General features: G+C 40.5%; 2 protein-coding genes across 7 annotated transcripts in view; one reads left to right on the top strand and one right to left on the bottom strand.

Moving 5' to 3' along the window:
- LOC138981871 (eukaryotic translation initiation factor 3 subunit A-like) overlaps positions 1-5,258 on the top strand; it is a 48,060-nt gene extending 42,802 nt beyond the window's left edge. The window contains exons 19-20 of one of the 2 annotated variants that reach the window (XM_070355008.1): positions 1,593-2,461; positions 4,311-5,258. In XM_070355008.1, coding sequence (XP_070211109.1) covers positions 1,593-2,461; positions 4,311-4,363 — 922 coding nt within the window. In that variant the 3' untranslated portion in view covers positions 4,364-5,258. Of the gene's footprint in view, positions 1-1,592; positions 2,474-4,310 lie in introns of both variants that reach the window. The other variant, XM_070355007.1, reaches the window with a different exon arrangement.
- Positions 5,259-5,321: 63 nt separating this feature from the next.
- Positions 5,322-13,345, bottom strand: part of LOC138981872 (LIM domain-binding protein 2-like) — a 55,601-nt gene continuing 47,577 nt past the window's right edge. For 4 of the 5 annotated variants that reach the window (XM_070355012.1, XM_070355009.1, XM_070355010.1 and 1 more), the window contains one exon: positions 5,322-9,362. In XM_070355012.1, the coding sequence (XP_070211113.1) occupies positions 9,114-9,362 (249 nt within the window). In that variant the 3' untranslated portion in view covers positions 5,322-9,113. The remainder of the gene's footprint in view (positions 9,363-13,345) is intronic. The other variant, XR_011460727.1, reaches the window with a different exon arrangement.

Genomic DNA, 13,345 nt, shown 5'->3' with positions numbered 1-13,345 from the left:
TTAACAGCTTATTGCTGGGAAACTACTGGGCGCAGTTCGTTCAAAAGTTGATACACTAATTTTATCTCCCACAATACCGAGAGGAATGGGTCACGTGAGATAGAACGCGGGAATACGTCACTGAACGAATGGTTTCCGTCCTGTGAAGACGTGTTGGTGCACTGTCTCTCTTGCTTTGCTTTCATTGTAGAGAGGAAAGGGATTACGTGCCTCGCCCTAAGTTGTCTTCAGAGTTATACTGATAACCGTTTTCCCTCCCTATCCCTTTCCTCTCTCTTTCTCTTTTTTCTGCACCATTTACACGTCGTTAAACAGTGACGTATTCCTGCGTTCTATCTCACGTAATCCCTTTCCTCTCTACATTGTGGTCGATAAAACCACAATTAGACTTCACTTACTCAGGTAAGCTCGTCATAATTATGTAACTTGATAATAGGTCCGATTGATCGTATTAAAACTTCATAATGTTACCTGGGACCTAAATGCGAAATAAACCACAAAAACAACTTGGCGGTGGGAGGAATTCACACGGAGCAACAGGCAGCCTGATAAAACAGCCAGCCGGCGGATACTGTCGTCACAAAAAGACGTCATGACAAAGTTACACGCAAAGCGAAAGAGACTTTGACGTCATTTACTTTTGTTCGGAATTTTCCGTCTGTTCCTAGCTTGTCAGTGAAGACCTGACGTGAGTAAGCTTACCCAAATAATCAGTCTTGTCTCGGTCGTGTAGGTACAGAGTTTGCTTCTGCAATCATTGTGTTCGTGTTGATGACGGCTTCATAAGACAAATCAGCGAATCTATCGTGAGGAAGACGTTTATGTACAAATCACCGAACCCAACCCATTTTTTGTGTGCATTTTTCTGAAGAATAAACTGAATGTGGTTAATTTCATCCGTTTAATGCTTGTCGTCATTAGGCTTTAGAATAAAAGATTTCACACATTGCTTGGCCATCTGATCACAGATGAGGTCGCAGTTTGTAGGTTGAATCTATGAATCGGCCAGAGATAGATCTGCATTTCTGGTCAGAAACCAACATTCACACCACAGGCATTCCAAACATTTATATTAAGTTATGAAGAGGGTCGGCAGTATATTTTTCACTGTGATCAAATAAAAGAAAGGCCAGTCACCACGCACATCCTCGGCTCGCATGCAATGTATTTATATAGCAAAGGGAATGCCTGTAATTCACACAGAGCAATCACTTGGTCTTAAACGTGCACAAGACAAAAACTTTCATACTGGGGGAGCGAGCCAGTCTGAAGAGTACTCGGGTCCACCGCGAGCGTTTTTTATTAAGAGACAACAGTTCTGTGCTTGATGAATGTTAGCGAACAAATCTGAGACGATGATGGTGTTTTAAATACTCTTGAGAAACTTGCTTTCACTGCGAGCTTCCTTCCTTGGGCTGACTTGCTGCAACTGAGGTAGAAAATAGGAGCAGAGGATTTATCAAACATTCCTACACTTAAAAGCAAACAGATGAAAGGATTTATCACATGTTCCTACCCTTTAAAGCCAACAGATGAGAGGATTTATCAGTTGTGATACCTTAGAGCTAACACATGAATGTAACGTGTTCCAGGGAGGACGGTGAGCAGCCTCCAGCGCGAGAGGAGGGAGGGAGCTGGCGTGACCGCCGGCCTGTCAAAGATGACCGTGGCCCTGAACGTGGCGCTGACGATAGGGGTGGTTGGCGTGACGACCGTCGTGACGAGGGGCGTGATCGTGGCCCTGACAACTGGCGCTCTGCACCCAGAGAGGACAGAGGACCCAGTCGTGACGATCGCGGTCCCGTGAGAGATGATCGCGGTGGACCGAGCGGAGGTGACAGCTGGCGCGAGAGGGGCCCTCCCAAGGACAGTGGTTTTGACAACTGGCGACGGGGCCCCGCGAGGGATGATCGAGCACCCATGAGGCGTGACGACGACAGAGGTCCAATGAGGCGTGACGATGACAGAGGTCCAATCAGGCGTGGCGGTGATGATGACAGAGGGCCTTGGGGGCGCGACGACAGAGCCCCCATGAGGCGAGATGATGACAGAGGTCCCATAAGACGTGATGACGACAGAGCACCCATGAGGCGAGATGACGACAGGGGGTCCAGCTGGCGCGATCGTGCCCCGCGTGAAGACCGTGCCCCGCGTGAAGACCGTGGGGATGACTGGAGAGGACCCCCGAGAGAGAGAGACGGGCCTCCGAGAGAGAGAGACGGGCCTCCGAGAGAGAGAGATGGGCCTCCGAGGGACAGTTGGAGGGACAAGCCGCAGCGTGCTGGGGGAGAAGAGAGTTCGTGGAGAGCAGCGCCTAGGGCTGCACCTAAAGATGGCGGGCCGCCCAGGGGGCCACCCCGAGATGATGACAGACCGCGGGCCCCACCCCGAGATGATGACAGACCGCGGGGCCCACCACGAGACCGTCCCGCTCATGACGAGCCCAGAGGTCCTCCTAAAAGTGAGAAACGATGTAAGAGATGCACTTCTTTGCATGGTCTTGCTTGTTTGGTTTTTTGACTCACATGCGAAGCAAAAGTGAGTCTATGTACTCACCCGAGTCGTCCGTACGTCCGTCCGTCCGGCCGTCCGGAAAACTTTAACGTTGGATATTTCTTGGACACTATTCAGTCTATCAGTACCAAATTTGGCAAGATGGTGTATGATGACAAGGCCCCCAAAAACATACTTAGCATCTTGACCTTGCTTCAAGGTCAAGGTCGCAGGGGCCATAAATGTTGCCTAAAAAACAGCTATTTTTCACATTTTTCCCATTTTCTCTGAAGTTTTTGAGATTGAATACCTCACCTATATATGATATATAGGGCAAAGTAAGCCCCATCTTTTGATACCAGTTTGGTTTACCTTGCTTCAAGGTCAAGGTCACAGGAGCTCTTCAAAGTTGGATTGTATACATATTTTGAAGTGACCTTGACCCTGAACTATGGAAGATAACTGTTTCAAACTTAAAAATTATGTGGGGCACATGTTATGCTTTCATCATGAGACACATTTGGTCACATATGATCAAGGTCAAGGTCACTTTGACCCTAATGAAATGTGACCAAAATAAGGTAGTGAACCACTAAAAGTGACCATATCTCATGGTAGAAAGAGCCAATAAGCACCATTGTACTTCCTATGTCTTGAATTAACAGCTTTGTGTTGCATGACCTTGACCTTGGGTCAAGGTCACATGTATTTTGGTAGGAAAAATGTGTAAAGCATGTGAGTCGTATGGGCTTTGCTCTTCTTGTTGTAGAGGGAGTTTGATTTGGGTATGATTTGTTTGCAACAGTGACAATCTTACCAGCATTTTCGAATCGCAGGTGATCATTCTTGGTAACATTAGAAAGCACCATTTTAATGATCAAAACTGCTTTTCCGAGTTGTGGTCCACACGAGTGACACATACCTTGACAAATAAAGTTCAAAGCAGATCGTTGAAATTTGGGTACGTAGCAGACTGAGGTGTGGTGAAATTATGAATTAAAAGGATTTCAAAGAAACTTTTCCATGTATGGGGGGGGGGGGGGAGGGGCATGGGCATGGCATTAGGACATTTTTACACTTCGAAAGACACGACAGTATAACTACAAGTAAGACACTCAATAACCAACTATTTATACAGTTGAAAGCATGTATGGTTCCAAGATCACGACAGGATGAAATGACTTGCAGGTATTTTTTTTTAATATGTCCGTGATTATGTTGTCACATTTTAAAAAAACCCACCTTTTGTTCTGTTGAGGCTCAAAATGCATGACACCATCCACTTTTGAGGTTCACGATGCAATTGCTGACAAACAAAACATGTAGTATGTTGTGAGTTATTCCCCGAGTATTTCCTTCTGCGTGAACTTTGTATTAATTTAGATTTACCAAGCACAATGTTATTTTGCATATAGCCCCTTAACTACCTTAAGGAAAACGAAAGTGAAACTAGAGTTATACCCCAGAGTGGTCGCCCTTGCCGGGTGACGCTAGTAGCGCTTGGCGCCAAAACCAGTGTCACTCAGTCACGAGGGCGCCAGCTTCACTTCACCCGTTTTCGCTGACGTGTCAACACTGTCTGCGTTTTTTGGTCCTGCACTGTTTGTTTTGTCTGGATCTTTTGCCGATTGGATTTAATTCGTCTGTGTTCTGTGGTGATTCTCTTCTTGGAATAAAATAAAAAGTTCATTGTCTACGGTTACTTTCCGTCGTGCTGTGTGTGATTACCGTGGTTTTTGTGTTTTGAGTTGTAGGTAAATATTTGCCGTTGTTGCCTGCTTGACTAACCTGTTCCTGTCCCTATCTTTTGATCACAGCGAAAGAGCAGAAGCCGGAAGAGGATGATGGCTGGACTACCGTACGGTACTGATCTCTTCTTGTCCCTGCCCGATAAACCGGTCGAGACAGACGGCTTGCCAGTAATGCTGATAAAAATGGACATGACTTTTACAATGCTGTGCTCGTCTGGGTGGTTGCATTGTCATATGTTGCCGTTTGATTTTTTTTCTTTCAAAACATTGCATTATGCCTTTCTGTTGTATAGTTTAATGTCTATGGCAAGATTTTTCTTGTAATTCTCTAATTACGACAGGTGGCTTTGTGTTTTGACTTCTTGACCTTTTTTCCTTGTTTTCCCACTTAAGACAAGGTATGTTCAAGTGTGGGTGGAAGGGATGGTGATTTAGCAGGCAATGTTTTACATTACGCTGAGTTGAATAGGATGTGGCTGGGCTTGTATTGGATTTTCTTTAAAATCTTTAATTAATTTATTGGAGTTAAACATGTTTAAAAAATGTGGTGGTACATGTAAGACTTCTTTGCATGGCTTGTGCATAAGCTCAGTATCGACTTTTGAATAAGCAAAAAGCATTATTCTAGTTCTACGTGTTTAAGTGTTAGTACATTATATCATGATTGTTGTCAGAGTTTTTCAATCATGGATCATTTTGTTGGGACTTAATGCACAATCAGTGTCCTGTCATTGTGAGGTTATTGACTTCATGTTTACTGTTCACATTTTTGTCTACATTTAAGTACAATAACTTGCTGTTGTTTCAAAAATTGTAGGCTAAAATGGTCTTCGTTTTGATTTCAGTGATATTCGTTCTTTTCTTGTGATCAAGGTCATATTAATCCTTGGCTTGGCATGAAGTTTGGTTCTGCTGTGAATGTGTCAGAAAGTGTGCCTAATAGGCATTGTTTGTTTGTCAGATGGCAGAGAAATGGATTAGATTGCGTTTGTCAATAAATTGCTGTTAATCACACCTGTTGTGTGGATCTTCTGTTCTTCCCATCACACAAAAGACAATGATAAAGCATGCAAAAGCTGAATTTCAGTAGACATTTATTTACAACAAATTTTACATAACATGTCATACAAGTGAAATAACCACAATTCACAATCATATTTCCCCCCTCCCTTAGCCCTCGCCAACAACAAAGTGAGAATGCTTCCTACAGCTGCCCAATCTTGAGTTCACTTTCACTCCAAACAGAGAAATGGCGGAATAGGAAAGCATGAATGAAATGAATACCATCTAACATGACTCGGGCAAACAAGTAGACCGCACGCAAATAACTCCAGAACAAAATCCATTCAGCCTGTGAAGTAAATCGCAGTAACTCTCCTTGCCTTGTTTAGTACAGAACTACTTGTTGCTGTAATTTACTCTTGGGGGGGAAAATTGGAAGCTGTGATAGAAGAGAATAACAAAGGATTTAACCAGATAAAAGTCTAATGTCTTGGGGAAAATACAGGTTATAATTTTGATATCCAAACCAAAAAAAGCAGATTACCAGTTGTGACATGGATTTACTACATTTAGTCAAGCTGTGGAACTCGCAGAATGAAACTGAACGCACTGCATTTTTTCACAAAGACCGTAGTCCGTCGCTGGTGCAAAAGGCAGTGAAAGTGATGAGCCTGTTTAGCGCGGTAGCGGTTGCACTGTGCTGCATAGCACACTTTACTGTACCTCTCTTGGTTTAATCGGTGTTTATTCAACAATTCATATGTATTTGAACATGATACATGTACCTCTCTTCGTTTTAATTTTCTGATCGTGCTTTTAATCCAAACATATATCTATGTTTTTGGAATCAGGAACCGACAAGGAATAAGATAAAATTGTTTTTAAATCGACTTCGGAAATTTAATTTTAATCATAATTTTTATATTTTTAATTTTCAGAGCTTGTTTTTAATCCGAATATTATATAACATATTTATATGTTTTTGGAATTGGAACATGATAAAGAATAAAATAAAAGTAATTTTGGATCATTTTATAAAAAAAAATTTTAATTACAATTTTCAGATTTTTAATAATGACCAAAGTCATTAATTTTTAAGCCACCAAAGCGAAATGCAATACCAAAGTCCGGCCTTTGTCGAAGATTACTTGGCCAAAATTTCAATCTGATAGAAAAATGAAAAGCCGGATATGACGTCATCAAAGGTATTTATCGAAAAAAAGAGAAAAAGTCCGGGGATATCATTCCCAGGAACTCACATGTCAAATTTCATAAAGACCGGTCCAGTAGTTTGGTCTAAATCGCTCTTCACACACGCACGCACAGACACACATACACGACCCTCGTCTCGATTCCCCCTCTACGTTAAAACATTTAGTCAAACCTTGACTAAATTTAAAAAGCAGGTAGCTCGTCATTAAATGGGACATAACTCTAACCCACTCACTTGTCAACCTTTTTTATAATACTACTTTGCTGTTAAGAATGCACTCTGTTTTACACAGTAAAATTTTCATCAGAGATTCTGCATTGTTGCTGTGATTGACTTTTCAAAACGGGGTGGGGTGGGGTTGGGTTACTCGCCACTTCTTCAGACAGATCAAAAAGTAATAAATTAAAGGAAAAGACAGAAGTTAAAAAACAAAACACATACCGGCTTACTATAATCTAATAAGATATGAAATTTTTATATGAAATCGCTTATGATTGAAAAGATCAATTTACTCAGCTCCAATGAACAATAATTCTATCTGATGAAGATTAAAATGAAGTGTACTTTGATTAACATTGGCCAACCCTGTTTTTTCTGCCCAAATGACTTGATGGTTTATTCTTTCAAATGTGAGTCATCTCATCGCACATTAGTATTCACACATACTTTTAAGCTCACCATCACACATGCATGCCTAATTTGTTCATTCATTTTCACTTTCATCTTCAACCAGTTTTACTCAACTGACCAAAGTTCTTTTGGCAAAAAAGGGTTTTTCATTTGAAAGTTCTTTCTGAGATTGTTATATTTGTAGCTAAATCAAAGTTGGAGAGAGAAACAAACGGCAACCAGCAATTTCACTCAATAATGACTCACGGGAGACTTACAGAAGAGAAAGTGAACTCTGAAGACAAAACTCAGGCTGACTTCCTTCTCACACATCTCTGAAATATTCTTCAATCTATAAATAAAGCAGCATGTACACACAAATAATAAATAATATCTTTTAGGCATCAAAAACCATGAACATAACATAATTATATATATATAAATTGAATTCTTCAGTCTGAGATGTACTTCACGGTCAACTTTTTCATTTTCAGCGATCAGTTAGATCACCCTACTTCTCATTTAGTGTGGCTGATGGGGTCTATGTCGACCAAAAGAGTGTGATTCCCTGTAGGTGGAGTTTCTGTAGGTGGATTCCCTGTATACAGGGAATACCACAGGGTATAGGTCCTGTAGCGTTTCGCTGAAGGTCACGTGATGCTTAGCGACATTGGCAGAATTTGATATTTTCGATTTTTGAGTCACTTGAGAAAAAGTGACTCTATGTAATCGGTCAGTGTTAGTCTGTCCGGCCGTCCGGCCGGCCGGCCGGCCGTCCGTCCGGCCGGCCGTCCGGCCGGCCGGCCGTCCGTAGACACCACCTTAACGTTGGACTTTTCTCGGAAACTATCAAAGCGATCGGTCTCATATTTTGTTTAGTCGTGACCTCCAATGACCTCTACACTTTAACGATGGTTTCGTTGACCTTTGACCTTTTTCAAGGTCACAGGTCAGCGTCAAAGGAAAAATTAGACATTTTATATCTTTGACAAAGTTCATCGGATGTGATTGAAACTTTGTAGGATTATTCTTTACATCAAAGTATTTACATCTGTAGCCTTTTACGAACGTTATCAGAAAAACAAGGGAGATAACTAGCCTTTTCTGTTCGGCAACACACAACTTAACGTTGGGCTTTTCTCGGAAACTATAAAAGTGACCGGGCTCAAATTTTATGTGAACGTGACTCCCAGTGACCTCTACACTTTGACGTCTGCTTTGGTGACCTTTGACCTTTTTCAAGGTCACAGGTATGTCTTGAAGGAAAAAAATTGAAATATCATATCTCTGAAACTATTCATCGGATTTGATTCAAACTTTATAGGATTATTCTTTACATCAAATTATTTACATCTGTATTGTGTTGTGAATAGCAATTTCTTCCTGTCCATCTGATGCCTCATATAATATTCAGAACTGCGAAAGTGACTCGATCGAGCGTTTGCTCTTCTTGTTTTTTTATATTTCTTAGAAATTCGAGTATGGTTTGCAAGTTTTATTGGAAAACTCCACCCTGTGGGATTCCCTGTATACAGGGAATCCACCTACAGGGAATCCCACTCTTTTGGTCGACATAGATCCCATTAGCTTTAGTGTGTCCCTCACACTTCCACAAACCTATCAGTATACTGCACAACATACCTACAGTAATCTGAAAGAATTCTCTCCTTCAGTTTCATTCAAGAGGCCACTTCCTCTCTTTTCTAAACAAACGTCTGATAAATACCTAATGAAATCGTAATACGTCTGATAAATACCTAATCAAATCGTAATCTTTTCCCTCCAGCCTAGGTTAAGTTTTTCTCACCACAAACTCATGACATCAGTCTGTTCCCACAAGCTTGCACGGTCCGTACACTATGCTCAATGTTCATTTTCCAAGTATGAGCAAATAATCCAATCTTCGTAGTTCCATTTCCTCATACAAGGCAAACTTTTCACGATGACTATCGGCTTTAATGTTCTCCCCCTTCAACCAACAACAAAAACCAAAAAAAACCATCCCCGAAGCATCCGACTTCATCTCATATCAGAAACTCCCATCATCACTCTGTCTTAATTTCTGGTTCAGAATTGCCGGAAGAGGGAGGAGGGCCGGCAGCAGAGGTGGGCGGAGTCTTCTTGTCCCCCTGGCCCCATGCCGGAGAACCGGAGAACTTCTGCTCCGCCCCTTCGTCATCCGGACCAGCGCCTGTGCCCTCAAACTGACTGTTCTCCAAACGCGTGATCAGTCGTTCATCTTCGTCGCCAAACTCACCGCCCATGAGCGTTGGTTCCCCCACCACCATCACATCCTGCAAAACAGACCAACCTACACTGATTCCATGTTGACTTGCTTGTTTCACAGGTGTATGTAACACAAATTAATTCAGCAAAAGATCTGCTTTCTGTGCCAAATTGGAACTGTTTTGCTGCGAAACAGATCGCCTAATACTGATTCTATGTTGATTTGTTTGTTACACAGGTGTATGTTATATAAATCAATTCAGCAGAACATTCCTCATCTGCTTTCTGTGCCGAGTTGGAATTGTTTTCGCTGCGAAACAGATCCCCTAATACTGATTCCACATTAATTTGCTTGTTTCACAGGTGTATGTTACAAAAAAAAAATTCAGCAGAACATTCTGATTCCCTTTCTGCTCTCTGTGCCGAGTTGGATTTTGTTTCCTGCAAAACAAGACCAACCCACACTGATTCCATGTTGTTTTGTTTGTTTCGCAGGTGTATGTTACAAACATTAATTCAGCAGAACATTCCTATTTCCTGTCTGCTTTTTGTGCAGAGTTGAAATGTTGTTTGCTGAAGTGTCCCCCTGACAAATGAAAAGAATAACACGTCGCGTAAGGCGAAATTACTACATTTAGTCAAGCTGTGGAACTCACAGAATGAAACTAAGCGTAATGCATTTTTTCACAGTGACCGTAGTCCACCGCTCGTGCAAAAGGCAGTGAAATTAACGAGCCTGTTAAGTTGAAGTTAAGTTGTGTTGCGTTTTCATGCATCGCGATATGGCCACTGTGTTGTGAAAATCTTCAGTTTCTCATTGAAGCAGCAAATGAATTAGTAACAGTGTGTGATTATAAGAGTGCAAACACGGAAAATATTCAACTCTCAGAAGATGTCCTTTTTACAACATGACCCCACAAAAGGGAGAATGAAAAAAGCCTCAAACCATGATTACAACAAATCAAACTCTTTCATTTAAAATTCTGATGGAAAACGTTCACGAAAATAATTATACAAGGAATCGTGGTGATTTTTGTATAAAGTGTCATTGTATTTCCTTATCTCAACAATTTGAATTAAAAACAAGTCGCGTAAGGCGAAATTACTACATTTAGTCAAGCTGTGGAACTCACAGAATGAAACTGAACGTAGTCCGCCGCTAGTGCAAAAGGCAGTGAAAGTGACGAGCCTGTTTGGCGCGGCAGCGGTTGCGCTGTGCTTCATTGCACGCTTTACTGTACCTCTCTTCGTTTGAACTTTCTGAGCGTGTTTTTAATCCAAACATATCATATCTATATGTTTTTGGAATCAGGAACCGACAAGGAATAAGATGAAATTGTTTTTAAATCGATTTCGGAAATTTTATTTTAATCATAATTTTTATATTTTTAATTTTCAGAGCTTGTTTTTAATCCGAATATAACATATTATTTATAAGTTTTTGGAATCAGAAAATGATGAAGAATAAGATTAACGTAATTTTGGATCATTTTATAAAAAAATCATTTTAATTACAACTTTCAGATTTTTAATGACCAAAGTCATCAATTAATTTTTAAGCCTCCAAGCTGAAATGCAATACCGAAGTCCGACCTTTGTTGAAGATTGCTTGGCCAAAATTTCAATCAATTTTATTGAAAAATGAGGGTGTGACAGAGCCGCCTCAACTTTTACAAAAAGCCGGATATGACGTCATCAAAGACATTTATCGAAAAAATGAAAAAAACCATCCGGGGATATTATACCCAGGAACTCTCATGTCAAATTTCATAAAGATCGGTCCAGTAGTTTACTCTGAATTGCTCTACACACACACATGCACAGACAGACACACACACACACACACACACACATACACCACGACCCTCGTCTCGATTCCCCCTCTATGTTAAAACATTTAGTCATAACTTGACTAAATGTAAAAAGGAATGCGTTTGCTGAATTATCTCCGTAGATTGAGTTATGTGACCCACACAAAAATCATGCTCTGCACAGGAAGCTGACAGGCTGTTGATTCCTGGTATGTGTGCAAGTGGGCTCTTGTTCAATGTACATGTCTGGATAGATCTATGATGATTTAAAAGATGGTTTACATGAAAAAGAAAATTACCTTTATTTGTAAGCCAAAAAAACAGCAACTGACCAACAACATAAAAAAGGACAAAATCAGCTTGTTCTTTCAGTATTTCTTATTGTCTGAGGGACAGAAGTACAGTTCCATGTGGCTCCCAAATAATTTGTTCTTAACATTTACAGATCTTTTGCTTATTTTTTTTTTCTTCTCCTTTATCTCGTTTATTAGCACTCTGACTTTATTTTGTTATAATCCTCAGCAATTTGGAGTAAATACTAAATAGTAATAGTAGTGTAAAAGAAAAAGAAAACACCACCCTGAAGACAATTTACTGGAAACAGAAAACTAGAAAAGAAAGAAGAAGACAAAATGGACTTCTTAAAAGAAGGCAGAGATTCAAGTTTTTCAAACAGTTTGAAAGCACTCCGAATCACTTCACACAGTACAGCACGCCACAGAACCTTTTCCAGTTAATTCCTCAGCCCCTCCATTACTTCTCCTGCATACATGTTAAAACAGATCAGGGCCTATGATCTGTAATTTAAAGCTACCTTCCTTCCCGCCCAGACCATCTTGTAAATCACAACTGATCCATCACAGCTTTTCAAAATGATTAGAACATGTTTCGCCTTGGACGTGTACCGAAAGTCTACAGCCTTGGCTGGCTGGGTTGCAGATTTAATTTTTTGTGTGCTGAATTAATTTTTGATAGTGACACTTTTGCCAACTGGCAACACTAATGGACGATGTTCAGAAATAACTCTGTTCGGTTTGAATGGGTTGCGGAAGAGTGAGAATACTCTTGCTTTTACTGAGGCAAACCTTTCTCCGTGACAGTATAGACCAGTCAATAGCGAGGGATGTGTTTGAAACACATGGACAAGGAACATGTGTTGAAAGCTTGCCTCACTAAAAGCACTCTTTCACAACCCATACAAACCCAAAAGAGTTGTTTCCAGAATTCGTCTATTGCCAACACTAATTAAGCAACAACAAAAATTGCCACTACACAGACAACAGCTACTCTGTTGATTTTATGTTTGTGTCCTGGTGGATGTTCTAATCCCTGGCAAAAGACTGGACGGATCAGTGATTGTGTACAAGTTCCTTTACATAGGAAGGAAGGCATCTTTAAATTAAGTGACCTAAAGAGAAACACCGGCAACAGTTTTCGGGAGAAGGAAACAAGTCGTGTGAAGCGATGTAAACACTTTTATTTAGTCAATTTATCGAACTGAAACTAAGATCATAACACAAAAAAACGTGCATTACCGATTCACGAGACAGTGCTGCCTTCACTTTTGTAAAAAGCTGAATATGACGTCATCAAAGACATTTATCAAAATGAAGAAAAAACTTCTGAGGATATCATCTGGAAGAACTTGTATGAAAAGTTCCATGAAGATCTGCACGCACGCACGCACACACACACTCACTCACACACACACATATACCTCGTCTTGATTCTCAGTCTATGCTAAAACATTTAGTCAAAACTTTGAATACATGTAAAAATAACTGAAACCAACTCCAATTCCACGTCGGAACAGTGCCCTCAAGGTTAACCTTTTCAGTTTTGGTTTTGAATGCTAGCAAAACTTAACGAATCTTTGAAATGAAACACAGAGACCAGAGACTGGAAATAAAGCCACAAACATGAAGAATGAATCACAATAATGAGCTTCGATTTGATTTGTATCAGCAAATTGTTTCAATTTCTCCTGTTCAACAAAATACATTGTTTTGACGTTATCTCAGGCCAGACATTACACAAGGCTTGAGTTATACAAAGAGACATTTTTGAGATTGTGTGCATGTGCTATTCACCTATTTAATTTCCCCTTATTCCATAAGCACTGTGTCGCTTTAGCCTTATCTAACAAGAGAAGAAAAAACAATCTATGTTTTGGGAAGCTAGAACGTCTGGCTAAAATTCAAAAATTATTAGCAGAATTTCTCTACAAACAGAAGAACAAA

Source organism: Littorina saxatilis, linkage group LG12 (assembly GCF_037325665.1).
Source record: "Littorina saxatilis isolate snail1 linkage group LG12, US_GU_Lsax_2.0, whole genome shotgun sequence".
NCBI classification, from domain to species: domain Eukaryota; kingdom Metazoa; phylum Mollusca; class Gastropoda; order Littorinimorpha; family Littorinidae; genus Littorina; species Littorina saxatilis.
Note: the sequence above shows the minus strand (reverse complement) of the source record. Positions and strands in the feature narration are given on the sequence as shown.